At 36.5% G+C, this 22,151-nt stretch overlaps 1 protein-coding gene and 1 long non-coding RNA gene across 9 annotated transcripts in view; one reads left to right on the top strand and one right to left on the bottom strand.

Moving 5' to 3' along the window:
- Positions 1-22,151, bottom strand: part of ARHGAP21 (Rho GTPase activating protein 21) — a 136,274-nt gene that overhangs the window by 64,127 nt on the left and 49,996 nt on the right. For all 7 annotated transcript variants that reach the window (XM_077896773.1, XM_077896778.1, XM_077896772.1 and 4 more), the window contains 2 exons: positions 14,585-14,764; positions 14,286-14,310 (listed from right to left, as the gene is read on the bottom strand). In XM_077896773.1, coding sequence (XP_077752899.1) covers positions 14,286-14,310; positions 14,585-14,764 — 205 coding nt within the window. Of the gene's footprint in view, positions 1-14,285; positions 14,311-14,584; positions 14,765-22,151 lie in introns of those variants that run through there.
- LOC144313662 (uncharacterized) overlaps positions 1-22,151 on the top strand; it is an 82,648-nt gene that overhangs the window by 48,897 nt on the left and 11,600 nt on the right. The window lies entirely within an intron of this gene.

Raw genomic sequence — 22,151 nt, 5'->3', positions numbered from 1 at the left:
TTAAAAGTTTATTTTTGCCTTACCCAGCAGATATCAACCTATCTTCTATTTTTTTCCCCAAAGGTTTCATTTATTTATTGGAGTGAGAGAGAGCACAAAATGGGAGGAAGGGACAAAGGGAGAAGGAGAAGCAAACTCCCCACCACGCAGGGAGCCCAACATGGAGCTCCATCCCAGGACCCTGGGATCATGACCTGAGCTAAAGGCAGACATTTAACGGACTGAACCACCCAGGTGCCCTGCCCTATTTATTTTTACTTTCAAGTAAGCTCCACACCCAACATGGGTCTTGAACTCACGACCCCAAGATCAAGAGTCATATGCTCTACTGACTGAGCCAGATATATATATTTTTTAAACTCTCATCTAACTTAACCACCTGACCAGTGTATTTTACAAAACGGTTTGCCAAATTCCTACTGACGTTCAGGATTACAGTATTTTTGTTACTGCTGCCTGAGCTTACACACTTAGTGGCTATGTCACATCTCTAAACTTAAAAAATGTCTGACATTTCATGTTAAAAGCGAGAGAGGTGAAAGAAAGGAAGGAAGGCAGGAGACAATAATTTTCTTCCTGGACAGCAGTGGTACAGACATGAACATGCTGAGTTGTGCAGCTTGGGAAAGAGTCATGTCGGAACAGTGCCAAGTTAAGGTTGGTTCATCCAGAGCATTGACTCAACAACATCTGAGCTACTACCAGGTACATACTAGGCCCTGAAAATTAAACAATAAAGGACAATTTCCTTCCTTAATGATCTTTGTTCTTAAAGTAATACATAAAAACACTGTTTTCATAAATACAATGAATAGTCTGGGTATGGAAGAAAATTTCAGTTTGCATACTCTAATACTAATTTTTGATAAGAAATATATTTGCCCCCACTTATTTCTGCATTTTCCCATATCAGATCTGTGCTGCTGCCACCACCTCCCAGGATCAGGTGGAGGAGGAGGAGGCAGAGAGTCTCTGCTTGTTTATCACATAGCAGGAACAATTGCTCAGATTAACTGTCTCCAAAATATGAGTAGGGATTTTCCAGAAGAGAAGAGAGAAACTAACTGTGAAGCATCAAACAATCTATTTATTCCATCTTGTACAAAATACGCTTCCCAACATTTGGAGAATAGCTATCACTTTCATGCCCTCAGCATCTCTTTTGCAAGCCACAGCATCAAGTTCTTTCAATCTTTTCAAAAAATACACACCATAGTTTTAAAATTTATATATATCCTTGCTATCACTGTCCTTTATTTCTGAGGCTCCCCAGTGTTTTGACCATGTTCTATTTAATCAGAAAAAGATCCAGGAGCCCTAATTTCCCATGTTTTCCTACCTATCAAGTGGAGTGGAATAAAATAAATATACTGAAGATAAGTTGTTAATAGCAAAATACAGAATCACTTATCTCTCTCTGTGTGTACACATGTATGCATGTGTATATTCATGTGTGTATTTGTGTGTATATAAGCTTATACATTTTTAGATTAGGAGACATTGCCCATAAGAGCAAACTACAAATAACTTGGTAATCTGATTTTATCTTTATCTATATTGATAGGATATAAAGGTATTTCAATAAGACAATATATGGACAGCAAGTCTTTTATTTTATTTTTTGACAGCAAGTCTTTTAATAAAGTATCAATGTACTAGCAAATTGAGCTAGTACAGGGGAATGCATAATTTATATTTGAACCATAGTACATATATATGTAAGCCTAGCTGCTAGAAAATTACATCCCAAAATACTATTAATATCAATAATATATGTCCAGACTGAACAGGAGTCCCTTCCACCCAGCAAGCAGAAGAAAAGCCCAAGTCCTATCTAGTTATGAATCTATTAAGAGATTGTCCCACATTAATAATAAGGGTAACTAGAAATAATGCTCCCACCAACCTGAAGGCTACACCTAGGTGCTAAGCAAAGTAAGGGGGGTGGGGGGAGGAAGGAAACCAATCTCTAAGAAGTAGCTATAGACCAAACTTCAAATAGATTTGCAGCCTAAAAATATAATAACCTGGTTCTGTATAAAAGCAAACACCAATCTATTTGAAAACAACATTTTCATCCTAGATCTCAAAAAATTCCTAGTAGTTTTTGATGGACAACAAAGGCAAAATAGTCCAATATACAAAGCAAAAAACCCCCCAAAGATCAAAGAACAAAACCCACCCTGAGCTAGAACCAGCAGAAAAACAAAAACAAAAAAGAGAAACAGACCCACAAAGACTCCTGATAGTAAAATTACCAGACACAGATTATAAAACAACTGTTTACTATTTTTGAAAAAACTTTTAAAAAATCCTAAAAATGATAAAGAGAAAGCTATAAGAATCAATCATGTATACTTTGGTGCCTTCCCTGAAGAATTTTTAACAATCAAAATTTAAAACCCAAACAGCTAAAAAGAAAATTATTAGATATATATTGAAAGAAATTATCTAAATGCAGCTTCTGAGAAAGATTTGGGGAAAAAAGGGAAGGAAGAGAGAATTTAGGAGCCATGGGGGACAGAATAAAAACATCTAACATTTGTTCAACTGAACCCCAGAAGAATTGAAGAGAGCACTGAAAGACAGATAATATGTGAAAAAATGCTAGCTGAAAATTTTCTAAAACTGATGACAACCACCAACAGACACAAGAAGCTCAATGAATTATAAACAAGAAAAACAAAAACAAATTCTCACCAAGACACATTTACAAAAGGGCCAAACACGAAAGATATGGAGAAAATCTTAACAGCAGATATAAAGTTTGCCTTCATAAAACCAATACACCAAAATATGAATTAATAAGCAAGAATATAAGCCAAAAGAGAGTGGGATATTAACTTCAATAGGTTAGAAGAAAACATCATCATAGAATTTTGTAGCCAGCAAAATCTTTTCCAAAAATGAGAGTAAAACAAAGACTTTTCAGGAAAAACAAAAACAAAAAACCCCAAGAGAATTGCAACATAACATAAAAGTAACCTGCAGGTAGGAGGAAGATTAGTAGAGTTAACATATCCTAAAGTCCGTATATTGTTTCAGAGGAGAATAAAATATTAATTAGCACTAGACTTTGATAAAGTTGCATATTATGATACCACTAAAGAACCGCAATACATTATTTAATCTTGAGAGAAAAATATAAAAAATTCAAGATAAAGCAGAAACTTCAAAATAAAGTAGGAAATTAAACAATAAATGTTATTAATTATATTAAATGTAAACAGACAAAAATTTCCAAATCTAACAATGGTGAACTACCTTGTTTCAGAATCAACTCTTCCACCTATGAGCAACAACCAGAAAAGCTGGATGAAGTATAGGTAACATTCATGTGAAGTATAGGTAACAGAAAGCCTCCAAGGCAAGAGGGCTCAAAGGGGGATAGGATCTCAAAGAGAAGGAAGTTCAGAGACGTGAGCTCAATGTTTTGCATGGCTTTTAACCTTGAGGTACTTTCTGCTTCCAAAGTAATGGCTGAGAGACTGATGAGCTGTACAGAACTTCCATCAATCTCAAAGGGCCAGGAGGACACAAATGGCTATTTGAGGCCAGACAAGGAAGGTCTGGAAAACACCATAAGCTTTCAGCTTGGGTCTCCCAAGGAATTGCGTGAGTAGGGGTGAAAAAGAGAAGCCCAGCCACATCAAGCATGCAGGTGTGCTGTACAGATTTCCTTTGAGAGAGAATCTGCTGTGGGGAACACAGCGGAGTGAAGCCCCAGCTGCCACTCCTTTAGATCCACCGTGGTCGCACAGAGGCCATATTTTCCCATTAGGGCACAAAGCAAGATTCTGCTCAAGGGCAGTGTTTTTTGGGGAGCTCCTCAGTGGCCTCACAGAAACCTCCTGACGTTGGGCTGCAGTCTGGCATCTTTCCTACCAAATCCTCCCTTCCTTCTCTTCTCTCACAGATGTCAGACCTGCAGTGTGGTCTGAAGTCTTCCCCTGCATCTTCCGCTCCCTTCTTCTTTATCCTTCACAGGCATTTCTCCCAATGAATCTCTGCCATGTCTAATGCTGTCTTGCCATCTGTTCCAGTCTTGGCATGGCATCTGTTTCCCAGAGAACCCAAACTATTAAACCAAAAGTCAGAAAAACTAAGGCCCACCTTTAGGTAAAGCCAATCCCTGCAGAGAGATGCAAAAATCCTAAATACAACACAAAACCAAACCTGGCAATATATGAAAAATATCATATAATATGAACAAGCTTGATTTAGTCCAGTCATGCAATGTTTAACAGTTGGAAAAATAAATCAATATAATTCACTATATTAAGAGGTTAGAGGAAAAAAAAATAAAAGGTTTATGCCAAAAGATGCAGACAAATTCAACATTCATTCATGGGAGAAATACACCATGTTCACAGATTAGAAGATTCAATTATTTCAAATGTTTTCAAATAATCAAATATTGTAATTAATATAAAACCAATTAAAATTCCAACAGATTTTTTTGTTAAGTGCAGAAACTGAAAAACTGATTCTAAAACTTTGTGATATTGCAAATGGACAAAAATAGCCAATCCAATTGTGAAAAACAAAACTGAAACACTTACTCTACCTAATAGCAACATTTAGAACGTGGTAATTACAGTAATTAAGATCACAATCTTGCTGCAGAGAAAGTGACCAATGGAACAGAACAGAGGTTGGCAAGCTGGGTGTATAAAAAGCCAAACAGTAAATATTTTAGGCTTTGCAGAATACATGCAGTCTCTGCCGCATATTCTTTTTTTAAAACAATCTTTTAAAAATATAGAACCTTTCTTACTTTGGAAGGTATACAAAAGTGAGGCACAGGCCAACCCCTGGAATAGAAGAAAGTCCCGAAACAGACCTACAGATATTTTATGATCAAGGTGGTATGACAAAGCAGTAAAAAAAAGTATAGAGTGTTCACTAAACAGTGTAGGGTTAGGGCAGCCCAGGTGGCTCAGCGGTTTAGCGCTGCCTTCAGCCCAGGGCATGATCCTGGAGTCCAGGATCGAGTCCCATGTCAGGCTCCCTGCATAGAGCCTGCTTTTCCCTTTGCCTGTGTCTCTGCCTCTCTCTCTCTCTCTGTGTCTCTCATGAATAAATTCAAAAATCTTTAAAAAAAATAGTGTAAGGTTAAATGCATATCCATATTGGAAAAAAATTAATCTTGGTTTCATACTACATGTAAAATAATCATTACAGGTAAACTGTAGGTTTAATTGTGAATGATAACACAATAAAGCATCCTGTAGATAACATAGGAGGGTATCTTTGTGATCATAGTAGAAAAAATTCTTAACTAGGACTCAAAGTATTGGCTGTAAAAGGAAAGACTGACAATTGGACTACATTAAAATTAGGAACTTGCCTTTATCAAAATTACTACAAAGAAACTGAAAGGCAAGTCACAGCTGGATACCTGATATAGATATAACTAATAAAATCCTCATCAAGAATATTTAAAGAACTCTTAAAAAATTATTTTTTTAAAAAAGAACACTGATACTTAATAACCAAATAAAAAGTAATCACCCCTATAATTTTCAGGAAATTTAAATTAACCTATATTCCATACCACTGTACACCCACTAGAATGACTAAAATAGAAAAACTGCAAATATTAAATGTTAGTGAAGATATGGCACAACTGGGACTCTCACACCATGTGGCTGAGTATATACATTGGTCCAATAACTGAAAAACGATTTAGCGGTATCTACTAAATGTAACCATATGCATACCTATGACTCGGCAATGTCACTCTTGAATGGATATACTCACTAAAAATAAGCACATATGTGCCCAAAAGTGTATGGATAAGAACGTTCTACATCTGCATCAGTTGAAATAGCTAAACACTGGAGGAAAATCTAACTAAACTGTCTATGTCCTCTTTGTTTTATAGCAAGTTTAATGAGGTATAACTTACCTCTGATAAAATGTACCCATTTTAAATGTTCACTTCCTAAGTTTTGACAAATGTAACCCATGTAACCACACCACAACCAAGATATAGTACATTTCCATCAGGCTGGAAACTTCCCTTATGTGCCTTCCCAATCAAGCACGAATTGGTTCAGATTCATCTTTCCTCTCATACAAATGGAATCAGACAGTCTTCAGACAGTCTGTCCTCTTTTGTGCTTGGTTTCTTTCATTCATCAAAATGTTTTTGACAGAAAAACCAGGAGCAACAAAAGAAAAAGTACATAAATTAGATTTTATCAATATTAAGAACTTTTGTGCATCGAAGAACATTATCAAGAAAGTGAAAAAACAATCTACAGAATGAGAGAAAATATATGCAAATCATGTATCTGATAACAAACCACTCTCTATACATAGAACATTTACAACTCAAAAACAAAAAGATAAAAAAAAAACCAAAAAGATAAACAACCTAATTAAAAAAAAAAAAAACAGAGCACTGGATTTGAATAGACATCTCTCTAGAGAAGATACACAAGTGGCTAACAAGCACATGAAAAGATCCTCAACATCGAGTTATTAAGGGAATGCAAAGCAAAACCACAATGAGACCCCACTTCACACTCACTAGGTTGGCTATAATTCAAAACTGGAAAATAACAGGCATTGATAAGGATGTGGAGAAATTGGGACCTTCATACATTGCTGGTGGGAATGCAAAAATGATGCGGTTGCTGTGGAAAAACAGTTTGGCAGTTCCCCAAATGTTTTACATAGAATTACCATAAAACACAGTAATCCCACTCCTAGACATATACCCCAAAGATTTGAAATCAGGGACTCAAACAAATACTTGCATACGCAAGTTCATAGCAGCATCAATCACAATAGCCAAAAGGTGAAAACAGTGCAAATGTCCACCGACAGATGAATGGATAAAAAAATTGTTATATACAAATGCAAGGAGGGGCACCTGGGTGGCTCAGTGGTTGAGTGTCTGGCTTTGGCTCAGGTCATGATCCCAGGTCCTGGGATTGAGTCCCACATCATCCCATTCATGAATGAATGAATGAATGAATGCAATGGAATATTATTCAGCCAGGAATGAATTACCAGTACGGGCCACACATGGACAAAACTCAGAAGCATTACACTAAATGAAGAAGCCATATAAAAAAGGCTATATAAAATATCCAGAATAGGTGAATCCAAAGGGACAGAAAACAGACTGGACTTTGGGGAGGGGAAAACAGTGAATGACAGCCTAATGGATATGGGCTTCCTTTTGGAGCAATGAAAATGTTTCGGAACTAGATAGAGGTGGTAGATGTACAATGTTTCATACATGTCCTTTAATTCTGTACTAATTCTGAATTGTTCACTTTAAAATGGTGAATGAATTTCACCTCAATATAAGAAATGTTTTTGAGATTGATCCACCATGCTGTGTGTATTCCACTGCATGGATATACCACCATTTGGTTATCTATTCATATGTTGATGAATTCAGTTGAATCCAGTATTTATTGATTGAACAAGGCAACTATGAATACTCCTGTACAAATACTTCTGTAGGCAAATGTTTCATTTATCCTTAGTAAATACCTGAGTGCCCTTATCATTTCATAAAAATTAGTGAAAAATACCACAAGAAGTTCTATCAGTCATCAAGATGCAATAGGTACCAAAAATATAACCACATCAAAGATAGAAATCAGCTGCAAATATTAAAGCAATGCTGCCTTATCCTTCAGCTGAACAGACTTAAGCCAACAGAATATGTTCAATCACGAAGATGAAGAAAATTTTAAAACAAGTATGAAATGCTAATATTAGCTTAGCTGCAACTGTATCTGAAAGTTGAATTAGGATTTTTTCATACTCTACATTTCAAGGGAACAGAACCCTCTTTCTTATACATTTTCAAGGATGAATTGTGAGAGTATAGAATTTTCTAAGAAGCCATGGTAGAAACTGAGAGGAAACCCTAGAACTAGATAGCTTGAGTACGTAGTCTAATACTGTCCCTTGCTAGTTACTTAAACACTTCATGCCTCAGTTTCCTCATCTAAAAAATGGAGGTGATAGTATCCAACCCAGAAGGTATGAGTTAATTCACACAAAATCCTAAAACAATGCCTGGCATTTTGTAAGTCAGCTGTCACCACTACTACCATACCTACACTACAACAACCACATCCTCTTCCTCCTCCTCCTCCAACTCCTTTATCATCATCATCATCATCATCATTATCATCATTTTTACTTCCTAAAGTATCTTCAAGACAATGCCAGACACCTGTGGATGTTCTATTGAGCACTATTAAAAATTAATAAAAATATGTAACTATTTAGTATATTTACCTATCTACCAGAGAAACTCAAATAATTTAAACAATCAATACAGTTAAAAATGGGTCCCAAGGGGTTTAGTTAATGCCTAAAGATGTCAGCAGAGACCCATGAACTCACTTAGCATTGCTACATTTTAGAAATAATAAAACAAGCTTCTACTGCCCTACCCCCCACACTAGAGACCATGGACTTGCCCATAATAAGAATTCCCTCTTACCACAAATTTTCCATTTGTGTTCCATTTTTAGTGGAACACATTTTTTAGTGTTATATTATTCTGAGGGAATAGGTTTTCTGCCTATTAATGGAAATCAGTGGCAAAAAATACACCCAATTTTCTCAGCTTTCCAGAATTTACCTCTTCATTAAATGGAAGAATGATCTCTAAAGCATAGTGGGTATTGTGCAGCTGGCATAAAATGATGAAGTGGCCCAATTAGATTTTGCTCTCAGGAATTTGGAAGTATTATGATGTGAAAGGAAGGACAAACAAAGATACAGTGAGGGCTGTACCTTACACAGATGTCAGCTCATGAGAAAATCAAGTATAATCAAAATTAACTATGAAAGTCGTGTAGATGCTCCAGTAAATATCAGAGTTTGGGTCTTTGGAAAGTCAAAGCCAAGACTTGTTGTTATTCTCTGCATTTAGTAGCTTTCTAGGTCCCCATTCTGGTGCCTGTGGCTCCCCAGGTATCCTGTCACTCTTGACACTGAATTTGGAGATGTCCTGTTAGGTTTTTTTAGAATTAATACATCTGTCCTGAGGTGGTTTGGAGAAGTTTCTATTTCTTGCCACAAAAGGAGCACTGGTTAGAAAAGTCAAACATAGTCTCAGAGCTGTTCTGTCAGAAACAATAACAATCATAAAATACAATTTTTTACTAGTGAGAAAATTTATAATAGTCCCAATTACTTTTTTTCTACTATTAATGCTTAAATAAATCTTCACTCCAAAGTAGAAACCCAACAGTTACTTAAGTACCTACCTAACAAAATAATAAAGACATTGTAAAACACTGGAAATTTCCCTAGAATTAAACTAAGATAGGGGATCCCTGGGTGGCGCAGCGGTTTGGCGCCTGCCTTTGGCCCAGGGCGCGATCCTGGAGACCCGGGATCGAATCCCACATCGGGCTCCCGGTGCATGGAGCCTGCTTCTCCCTCTGCCTGTGTCTCTGCCTCTCTCTCTCTCTCTGTGTGTGTGTGACTATCATAAATAAAAAATAAAATAAAATAAAAAATAAAAAAATAAAAACTAAGAATTTTTTTTTTTTACTAAGAATTTTTTTACTCATGGAATAAGTAGAAAAGAAATAATAGTAATTACAAACTTTTAATTGCTCTTATTTTGATTATTTATGAATATCTTCTCCAGAGATTTAAGAGACAACAGGACATCAGCAAGACAGCAATTATCTACAATCAACTATTATCACTAAAAAGTATTTTTCTACTTTAATGGCCTTTTTCTTGTAAACATTATTTGTATCATAATAGAGAAAACTAATCAAGAAAAAATAATTTTAAAACACAGAACATTACATATATATAGTATATAAGAAATGTAATAGAATGGAAAACTTGGGTAAGGAGAATAATCAGAAAATTAAGTGGCAAAAAGATATTCCACTAAATTGCCAAAAGGAAAGAACATTACAACAAAACCTTTCAACTGTTTCACAGAATTTTGGCATTAAAACAGAATCTCTTAGGAGTTTGAATAAAATTCTGGCAATTACTTCCTCTCCAGTGGTTCTAGGCTTTGACTCAGACCATTACACTGGAGGCTGGGATTCTATTTCATTAAAACAAAATTTACATAAAAGGATTTCGTAATCTCACTGTGCTTGAAAATAAGTTTTAAGAGAAAAATGAAACTGTATGATAAAAATCATAACATTCAGTTGAATTAAAATAATAACTAAATGTAGTATGTCCCCATATAGGTGGCATTCTCAAAAATGATCTATAAAGAAATTTTTTTCACATAAAATATGTTCTTATGATTGGTTGACTGGATGAGTGGAAATGGTATTACAAGTGCTATACTTTAGCTAACTAGGCCTCCATGGGCTAATCCATGACCCTGCTACCAACTAGAATGACAAGAGCTAAACTCGGCCCTAGGAGGCCAAGAAAGCAAAAGACTAGTCCCTCCTTAAGCACAATGAACTTTCTGAGTCCACTGCTAGCCAGGTATTCAGAATTGGATAATAAGTGATGATTGCTCCCATAAGATATTCAGGGCTTCTAAACTTAGGCTATCCCTGACTTTTATGTGAATTCTTTGTCCTTGGGCATTCACAAATATGGAACAAACTTCTTTATTTTAATTTTCTCAAGGCAGAGAAATACCACAGAATAATTTCATAACATATTAAATATACCCTATTTTATCTACTAATTCTCAACTTTACATAAGTCAAGCTATTTTTTAAAAGACAGTATTATTTCCTTTAAAGATTTATTTTTTTTTTTTAAGAAAGAGAGAGAGAACCCACACATGTGAGCAGAAGGAGGGGCAGAGGGAGAGGGAGAGGGAGTTAGAGAGAGAGAGAGAGAGAGAATGCTTAAACAAACTCTACACTGAGCGTGGAGCCTGATGCAGGGCTCAATATCACAACCTGGATATCATGACCAGAGTTGGAACCAAGAGCTGGAGACTTAACCAACTGGATCACCCAGGCACCCCAAAAAGAGCATTTTTTTTTTAAAGATTTTATTTATTTATTTGACCGAGAGACAAGGAGAGAGAGAGAGTGTATGTGCATACAAGCAGGGGGAGCCGTAGCAGAGAGATAGGAAGAAGCAGGCTCCCTGCTCTGCGGGGATGTGAGGCTTGATCCCTGGGATCATGACCTGAGCCAAAGGCAGACATTCAACTGACTGAGTCACCCAGGTACCCTAGACAGCATTATTTTTAAATAAAAATTAGTGAAGAAAAGTAAGTAAAGAAGAGTTAAGTGCAGATGAACTTCAGGGTTAGAAACTTGATCTGGAAGTCCAGCTTTGTCCCTTAGTGGTGTGCTCCTGTATAAGTCATTTCACATTTTTCTCAGCCTTGGTTTCCTCATCTACAAAACAGGAATACTATCTCACATCTCTCAGCATTATTATCATCAGTATTAAATAGGATAATAACATATACTATGATGCCTGGCATGGATTAAGTCTTCAACCACACGGTGAATATATTTATCCTGTAATTACAGGGTATTCTGGAATGTCTCTGCCCTCTACCCACTAAGTACTAATAGCACCCCCCCCAACTACTGCCAATCACAACAACCAAAAATGTCTACAGATATAGCCATGTGTCTATGGGGAATAAAGCTGTCCCCAGTTGAGAAGCCCTTTCTTTTAAGAGACTGGACCTTGGGGTTTTGAAATCACCTTACACTGAATATACATTTAAAAATAACCATATGAAGGAATGGTATTAAGGATATTATTTACTGTATTACTGTTTTCCATTATGAGGACACAGAGGGGAAATCTGTCTCAGGCTTCACTGCAAACAGGATGTTGTTTTCATATGGATAATGTGAATCCTTAACTAATCCTATTTTCATTTGTTTTCTGGTCACTAGAAAAGCTCAAAAGCAAATTTAAAACCCAGTGTTAGGATCTACAGCACACATGTATGCACAGTAAATTTCCCAAATGTCAGTTTAATTCATTCTTTTTTCCACCAGGAACTTTTTAATGTATCTTTATGATTTAATTAATTTATTTGAGAAAGAGAGGGCACAAGCGCACCAAGCAGCAGGGAGGGCCAGAGGGAAAGGGAGAAGCAGACTCCCCACTGAGCCAGGAGCCCTGTGCAGGGCTCAATCCCAGGGTCCTCAGATCATGACCTGAGCCGAAGGCAGATGCTTAACTGATTGTGCCACCTAGGTGTCTCTTTAGTCTTAATTTTTAATCTTACTACAATACCTGCATTTCTTCATGTGGACACAAACCCTGTTTTTACATGAAATTAGGTATATATTAGTAAATAACATAGGCATTTAAATTATAATATTCCCCAGCAGATCACTCCTGACCTAGATTAGACCTGTTCTCTCTAGTCAAAGCAAATAACTAAACCTATTAACTTCATTGAGCTATGTCAGATAGGTAGTCTGCATAAAGTTTTAGAACTGTGTGTTTCAACATTTATTAGAAGTATATTTCTCCCAATGGAGAGTAGAATGAGACAGGCATGATATTCTAGATGCTGTGTGTCATACGCCATCCTGGGAACAAGCACATCATTCTGCGGGGTAGTGGAAGACAGTGGATGATGCTGGTTTTGTAAGTTTTCCCTTTCCTCACTAACACTACTTCTAACCCAAGCCAAGTAATATTTGGAATTCACCCTGAGCCCCAGTGTATGACAGACGGTGTCACAAGAGTGGCCATTCTTACAAATAGTGGCAACTATGAAGGGTCTTTCCTACCTGGTCCTACACTCACAGATGACTTTTGAGAATGCTAAAAGGGATTGTTTTCCTCTCATTTAACCCTTTAGCATAGCCATTCTAAGACCTCAAATCAGGTACGTGTATTACAAAGCTTCATCAACCGCTGAGAGGGTGAATGGGTGAATGGATAAACAGGTGAGTGGATAAACAATCTGTGGTATATTCAAACAAGGGAAAACTACTCAGCAAAAAATAAAAAAGATAGCATATTAGTACCTATACATACAATGTGGTGGAACCTCAAAAAACACTACCCCAAGACAAAGACACAAGAGAGTACACATTGTATTATTCCATCTGTATGAAATTTCTAAGAGGCAAAACTGATCTACAGTGATGGAAAGCAGATTAGTAATTGTCTAGGAACAGCAAAGGGGCACAAGGGAACTTTATGGGATGATGGAAAGGTTTTTCTTTTTTATGGAAGGATATAGTTAACATACAATGTTACATTAGTTCCAGGTGTAAAACAGTGAATCTATAGAAAGATTCTTATTGGTACCTTATCTTGATTGTGATGGTGGTTTCACAAGTTATATATTTACAGAAATGCACCTTAATTATAACTATATACCTATCACAGGTGCTAACATGGTATTCTTGTTAAAAATGCATAACTTTAAACTAATGATGAGAAAACATCAGACAAGGCCAAATTGATGGGCATTCTACGAAATCACTGACTGGTGCCCTTCAAAGTGTTAAGAACATGAAATACAAGGACTGGGTGGAGGTGCTGTCACAGGCTAGAGGGGACTGAAGGGACGTGACAAGGGAATGCAATGTAGAATCCTGCAACAGAGAAAGGACGCTAGAGGAAAGACTGGTAAAACCCAAATAAAGTCTGTGGTTTTGACAGCAGCATCGTACCAATGTTAATTTCTTAACTTTGTTCACTGTACCCTGATTATGTAAGTTGTTGAACATTAGGGGGGAGTCAGATGAAGGACATATGGAAACTGTGCTACTCTGGCAACTATTTTGTCTAAAATTATCTAGAAATAAAAGTTTTTAAAATGAGTACATTTTATTGTATGTAAATTTTAGGTCTCATGTTCACATGAAATTAAAACAAAAATATGTGGACATTACTAAGAAATACCCCTATCCCCAGCCTGATTCTCTTTTTTAAACTCATTACATATAATGCTTAAATAACATCAAGAAGACTCAAAATACTCTAGTTTTCAATAGTTGAGTCAATAAGTCTACTAGATAAAACACACAGCATTTCTTACCTACAAGAATTAATAATATATAACTAATTAAATAAAAATATCAGAATTAAGTTCCTAGAATCTTATATGTTCCCCCCACATAAATACTAATGTATAATTAACAATAAAGTCATAGCATGTTCAAATCATGATGAGACAATGGAATCCATGAAACTCTAAAGTCGATAGTAAGATTATTTGATTTCTAGAACTCTCACATCTAAGATTTATTATATATGTGGACTACAAAAACTGTACCATCTCATTTAATATTACTTAACATAAAGACTTGTAGAAAAATATTCAGAGAAAAATTAAAATTTTTATAGCATACCTCCTCTGTTGCCATTTTCTTCATCCTACAATATAAAAAAATACATCCATATATGAATACTTATTTATAAACTCTAGTGAAATCACAGCAAGGTTCAACTCCATTCACACGACCCTCTCCCAAAACATGCCAATAATAATCTCATTAACAGTGCCCCTTGTCAGAAGGATGGAGCTTTCATACAGAAGATGGGGTTTTGGGGGGTGGGGGTTGAAAGGAAGACAAGACAAAGATAGGAATGGCATTGTGTGTGTGTGTTTTTTTTTTCTCAAGTTACTTTAATTAATTATTTCTCTTACCTTATATGAAAATTGAATTGCAGACTCTGGGGGATAAACAATAAAATGCCTTAATGTGAAACCAAAGCCTTGAGATGTTCTTTTCAACATGACTGTTTTGGGACCTGGCCAGGAGAATGTTTCATCTTCGGATGGTGATACAGTTTCACTTTGTTCTTTTCCATCTTTAGTTTTTGATATCTAAAATAAAAAGATATTTAAAAGTTAACTGGATAACTCAATATACTTCCTCACTTAGAAAAAAAATATGTAAAAATCTAATAATCTGAGCAGAGATACAAATCTAAAGGGAGAAAAAAGAACCATCTTCTTTGTATTACCAGAAATCATGCAGATCATCAAAAATTAAATTTTTTTTCTAGAAAGGAATGCTATGAAAGTCAATCAGAAGTGAGAAAGAGCTCTTGGAAATTAGAAATATAGTGTCAAAAATTTTAAATGCAACAGAAGGAATGAAGCTGACACTATGAAACAAAAACTATGAAAGAAGAGACATGAAACTCTTACTGAGTAAGAACTCTAAAACTGGTATCAGAGAGTCCAACAGGAACAAAAGATAATTAGAAACTAATAAGTAGGACCTTCGAGTTCTGAGCATAAATTCAGTATTCACATAGATGATCCTTCCATTATCCTGGCCACCAAGTAGAGGAGATCAAGATCTCCTCTACTCCACTCTTGGGTTTCATCAGCTCATAACTGAAAACCCTCTGCAATCTCAAAGCAAAGATCTCACTCTTCATTCCCTCTCATTCCACAGCTCTTCTAAAACTGCAACCTGGGCCTACCTCTCCCACCTCTTCCCTGTCCCTCACAGCCCCATGTTCTCACTTCCATCGTGAGCCAGCTTCATTCACTCCTTTCCCTTTCTCTGTACTTCCTCAAAGTTACCTGACAAAACCTACAGCTGGATAAATAATTAACATTGCCTACTCTGGGCCTGCACCTATGCAGTCAAACGTGAGAGAGAGAGAGGCAGAGACACAGGCAGAGGGAGAAGCAGGCTCCATGCACCGGAAGCCCGACGTGGGATTCGATCCCGGGTCTCCAGGATCGCGCCCTGGGCCAAAGGCAGGCGCTAAACCGCTGCGCCACCCAGGGATGCCCAAGGGAGCCTTTTATATTGTCTGTCAATAATAATACAGTTCTCTCCATCCCACTCATGATGGATGACTATTTCAACCCTTCTCATCCAACCTCACTTATAGCTAATGACCCTGCTTTCTATTATACTGTAAAAACATGAGGCATAAGCTGAGAACTTAGTCACTTGCCACGTCTACCCAGCCACTACCTGCAGCTGGGCCCACATTCTCCGCCTTCCTTCCTATTACAGTCCTGCTCCAACGGCTTATTCTTCTAGGGCACCAACCTATGTACTATGTCCCTCTTAACAAAGATGTGGTTCCCGCAATTCGCCCCCCTTTCACATCATCTATTTTCTCTACTATTGTCCCCATTGGCACACATTTTGTAAATTCTTTAATTTTAAAATAACAACAGAATTATGGAAGCATGTAGCCCTCTCTAGCTGACAAAATCTGACAAAAGATTTGTAATGCCTACTAACTGAAACTCCAAAACACTACTGAGAGGTTAAAAGAATATCTAAATAAATGGAGAGATATACCATGTTCATGGTTCAGAAGATTCAATAATACTCTAATGTCAACTCCCCCAAAATTGATCTAAAATTCAATGAAATCGCAGTCAAAATCCCAGGGGATTTTTGTTTAGAAGTTAGTAAGCTGTTTCTAAAATTCACTTTAAAATGAAAAGTATCCAAATAGCCAAAACAAATATGAAAAAGAACAAAATTTGTGTATTTACAGTACAAGACTTCAAGATTTATCATAGAGCTACCATAATCAAGACTGAAGCCATCTGTGGAGACTGTGCATTTGAAGCTAATTTATCGTAATTGCATTTTAGTTTATCCTCCCTTCTAGGAGTTAGGGATTTTGATAGAAAGAGGGAGTAACAGCAAACATAAACATGGGAGAGTCTCAATAACTGCAAAAGTCATCATATGATTAGGTAAAGTTTGAAGGATAAAGGTTATTTTTCTGGGCTTAATTACCCAAATAATTTGGTTAAGATTTAAGCGGTGACTGGATCCTCCTTTTGTGATTCAAATGAGAGAATCAGTTTATACATTCACAAGCCCCTCCCCCCAATTTATTCAGTAAATAAATATTGAGTACCTACTCTGTATCCAACATTGTTCCACCCAGTGAGGATACAAGAGTAAATAAAATATATATAATTTATTGTTTTCCAAATTAAGCTTCTTATTTTGAGATAATTACACATTTACATGTGCTTGTCGGAAATAACACAGAGGGATCTCTTAATCTTTATGCAATTTCCCTCAACAGTAACATCCTGGAAAACTACAGTATATACCACAACCAGGGTAATGACATGGATACCATCCATTCAACTTGTCCAGAGCAGTTTTACTTGTATCCTGTTTATGTTCAGTTCTATGCAGTTTTATCACTTGTGTAGGTTTGCATATTCAAGAGACAGAAGAATTCCATCACCACAGGATCTCTCCTGTGGCCCTTTCAGAATCAATCCACTCTCTCCCTTCACCCCTCACCCAGGCCCTGACCTAGGCAACCGCTACTCTTCCGTATTTCTATCATTTTGTCATTTCAAGGATGTTATATACATGGAATAATATAGTCAGTAAACTTTTAGGAATGCCTTTTTTCACTCAGCATAATTCTCTGGAGATTCAGTGAAGTGGTTGCATGTGTCAATAGCTCATCCCTTTCATTGCTGAGTAGTACTCGATGGTATAGATGTACCCCAGTTACTTTAAAGGACATCTCTGTTGTTTCCGGTTTGGAGCTACTATGTATAAATAGGTTCTGAACATTCATATACAGGTTTTGTGTGAACATAATTTCCATTTCTCTGGGATAAACATCCAAGAGTGCAACTGTTGGGTGATTAGGTAACTGCATGTTTAATTTTGTAACAAACTGCCCAAACTGTCTTCCAGAGTGAATATGCGATTTTACATTCCAAGATGTATGAGTGATTAGTTTCTTTGCTTCCTCAACAGCATTTGGTACTGTCATTATTTTTTATTTTAGCCATTGTTATAGGTGCACAGTGCTAGGTACTGTGACCATAATTTGCATTTCCCTCGTGGCTAATAATATACATCTTTTCATGTGTTGCCATCTCATTATATAATTGTGAAGAACAAAAGACTCTCCAAGACATAAACAAGATCAATAAATGCTTTCATGTTACACATGGGGAAATTGAGACCCAGATGGGTAAGTGATTTATCCAAGATTACTGCTGGCTAGTATGGGGCAAAAATTAAAATCAAGGTTTCCTGAATCTGAAGCTAGAATAGCTCCCCTCTATCATATTATTTTTCATCTCTTTTACTCTGTAGTCAGCACAGATTCTTCTCCCCAGTAGCTCTTTGATCTAATTTATTACATTTTTATATTCCACTTTTCCTGCAGAACCCTGACTTTAGCACTTTAGAAATTATAGATGTATAAAATTTATTTTGAGTGTATTATTAAGACTTGGCCTCACAGCTCCCAAATACATTCAAGTTTTCATTTCTTTTCCTTTGAATATATATATAAACCTCTTATATTATGATTTCATGCTTGGAAGTTTCTGAAATAAGCCTACTATGTCTTGTTCTACTAAGGTCTTCATAAAAATGAAGAGGATGGGATGAAGAAGAATAAGCAATTTCCTTTTTGATCCCTACAAACTTTTAAAGATTTCTGAATGCAACACAGCTCAGTTGTTTCTATTATTCCATCTTCCCAGAACATTACACTGAATCCTCTCCAGCCTCCTATCTTTTCCCTACAGGACAGAAAGGAAGGTTATACTTCTTTCCACATAGAAAGAGAAGATGAAAAGAAATACACATTCGTGCCTTCTCCACTCTTTCTTCTACTGAGCCACAGAGCCATTTGATCTGTTGCATTTTATAAGGGCAAAGCAGAGGCACACAATGAAGGACACAGCAGTTACAGATCCCTCCACTACAAAGACCCCTTACACATGCCCCTCACCATACTTCTCACCTCCCCACCATGAGCACCAATTCATGTACTAACGATATCAGAATCCAAGAAGTAAAGAGGTGACTAGAACAATAGCAGTTAAATTCCTGTGGATTAAGAACTGTCATTTGATCCCCTTGAAAGACTTCATAACAAGGTCACTTGATTGAATAAATAATAACTCAAGGTTAAAAGAAGCCAAAATAAAGGACAAAAACAAACTCCATAAAATCCAGATATAACAATTAGACAAAGCAATCTAAAGGAGTGAAAGGGGATCCCTGGGTGGTGCAGCGGTTTGGCGCCTGCCTTTGGCCCAGGGCGCGATCCTGGAGACCCGGGATCGAATCCCACATCAGGCTCCCGGTGCATGGAGCCTGCTTCTCCCTCTGCCTGTGTCTCTGCCTCTCTCTCTCTCTCTGTGACTATCATAAATAAATAAAAATTAAAAAAAAATTAAAAAAAAATAAAGGAGTGAAAGAAGGTATAAGGGGGAAATGATCATGTAAGAATAAAGGAAATTAAAAAAAAGAATAAAGGAAATTAAAACCTCACAGAAGAGAATTCAAACTGGTATGAGAGAACTTTTTAGGATAATGGAAATGTTCTAAAAGTAGACTGTGATCAAAATTTCACAACTGTATAAATTCAGTACAAGCCACTGAAATGTATGCTTACAGTAGTAGGTGAATTTTATAGTATGTAAATCATACTTCAATAAAGCTATTTTTTAAAAACTCAGGTAAAAAGTACAAAGTCTAAATGTTATCCTGCACTGTCATGAAAGTAAACAAGAGTAATGAAAGAATGCCTACACATACAACAAATACATAACCCCTCAGCTATCTTTTTAACTACTTGTAGTTTAAGTAGAATGGAGATAGCTTCCTAGTACATTCCAAGAATCATTTATGATAAACCATAAAAAAAGCATTCATATTGTTTCACCTTAAAAGATTCTAATATTGATTCTATTACACCTAAGATTATGAGACCTCCTCCTATCTCTTTGAAAATGATTTATTTCATCTTACCACTGACAATGTTAGTAGTACCATTTATTTTATTTTTTAAAGATTTTATTTATTTATTCACGAGACAGAGAGAGAGAGAGAGAGAGAGAGAGAGAGGCAGAGACACAGGCAGAGGGAGAAGCAGGCCCCCTACCAGGAGCCCGATTCAGGACTCAATCCCAGGACCCTGGGATCATGACCTGAGCCAAAGGCATCTGCTCAACCACTGAGCCACCCAGGCGTCCCAGTAGTACTGGTTGCATAAAGTAAGATTTTCTTCCTTATATATTCTGGGGCCAGACTTTTTAACACTGAAGCAACACCTTTTTAATTTGTCACTTGCTAAGAAAACACAAGATTTGAATGTCTGCGTCCTTTTTTTCATCCTTTTACATACATGAAAGTGTTCTCATAATCACAGCTGTCATCTGGCTGGATGTTTTTCTATCATTACTGAGGGAGATGGCTTGCACAGGGGGTACAAGCAGGGACTCTGGAGCCAGTCCCAGGGTCCTTGATTCTCCAGATGTGGGCCCTGGGCAAGTCCCCCAACATACCTGTGCCTCAGTTCCTCATCTTTACTGTAAGGATGATAATTACAGTGCCTACTTCATAAGCTTCTCGTGAGATCTAATGAGTCAAAGTTTATCAAGTGTTTAAAACAGTATGTCACACATACTAAGCACTAGTTAACTGCTTAAAAAAAAAAAACACTGAGGTTACCAATGAATAATGACTTATTTCAAAAATGTATCATGAAAGCCCTTTCTAGATACCCAGGAGAATGGCATATAAAACACAGTTTTTCTGAAAGGAAAGACATTCAAGACAAAATCTTGAATAGACATTAAACTTTCTACTAGATTTTTATATACATCACAGTAAGTCTGATGGAAAAATGGGCTCACAGTAGTTGAGTAATCTGTCAAAAACAAAGGGCTAATAAGTGACAGAGCTCTTTCTGCTCTGTCAGAAGCAGAAAGGAAATCACAACAATCATTTAGCTTGCACTCATTCATTCATGCTTTCATTTTTGAGAGAGAGAGAGAGAGCAAGAGCATGTGGGAGGAGAAGGGAAAGAGGGAGAGGGAGAGAGAGACTCCCAAGCAAGCTCCATGCACAACACAGAGCCCAAAGGGGAGCTCAGGCTCACAACCCTGAGATCATGATCTGAGCGGAGACCAAGAGTTGGATGCTTAACCAGGTGAGCCACCTGGGCAAGTCACCCAGGCATCCCTACATATTGTTTATTTTTAAAGCACTTCCTCTATAATCCTAATGCCACAGAGAGTTAACCTTATAACGAATTATTCTTCACATATTGGGCTTCCTTGATATGGTGCTTCTCTGCAAAAATTTTCAACATATGTGGAAACATAATGCTTTTTTTTAAGAGTCTGTTTAAATTCCAATTGAGCTAAGACTCTTGAATCAACTTTTATATGCTAAGTATGGTTGGCAGCCCTTCACTTGCAGCTTCTGTTTATAGAGTCCTCCTAAAGTTTGTTTGTTTTTTTTTTTTTTTGACAATCCAGGATAACAATTGGAATTACTCTGATATTGAATATTAGATGTATCTAAAAATGTTTTTCCAAGAACTAATTCTAATTTTCAGGAGATATTTTAATATTTCAGAGATAAAAGATGATGATCAAAGAAATGGAAAAATCTAGATGACTTTAGTTTTAAAGTATTTCAAATTAAACACTTGGACAATTTAAAAAATATAACTCTTAATTTTTCAGTTTATTATTTACTTGGACATTCCTATAGTATTTTCTATCTAAGCCAACTGTTGATATTGGTCCTTTCTGCTGCTGTTCCTAAATGGTTTCACTTACCATTATTTTGAATCAACTAGTATTTGTTTTTATGTGATTCCTTTTTACTCAGAGTTCTGGATTTTCATGTAATTTTTTACCTAGCAATGCACTTTCCTCACTTCTGTCTCTTTCTCTCTGATTTTCAGATCCCAACATTTCAAAGACACAAATTCTTAATTACTCAATTTTATAACTTTGCCCTCATAAAAGATAGCTGTTTCAAATCTGAAATAAATTAAAAAACATTGGAAAGAATGTTGTGAAATTTCTAGAAATGTTTAATAGTTTAAACTACTATCATGACTCAAAAAGTTATTCCTAACTTTCTTATGACACATATAACCTGGTAACAATATTATCAGTCTCATAAAATGACAAGATGGTAAGAATCAGCATATACTTCCTTCATAGCCAATGACCCATTCAGACTCATTTCCTGGGCAAATCCGCTGAGTTGTTTTTTCAGTAGTCCTGATGGATTTAGACAACACTTGTTTCATTCTCCCCCTCCGTTCTCCTTGTGACTAATAAAAATGTCTTCATGATAACTGGGGGAAAAGTCTGAGTTTGTTTGCTGAAACAGAGAAATCACTTTCAAAGTAGTATCTAGAATGAAAATTCTCATGTGCCACCTGGCATTTGTAAAGCTTTCCTTATAATTTGAGGGAATTCC

Source organism: Canis aureus, chromosome 5 (assembly GCF_053574225.1).
Source record: "Canis aureus isolate CA01 chromosome 5, VMU_Caureus_v.1.0, whole genome shotgun sequence".
NCBI lineage: Eukaryota > Metazoa > Chordata > Mammalia > Carnivora > Canidae > Canis > Canis aureus.
Note: the sequence above shows the minus strand (reverse complement) of the source record. Positions and strands in the feature narration are given on the sequence as shown.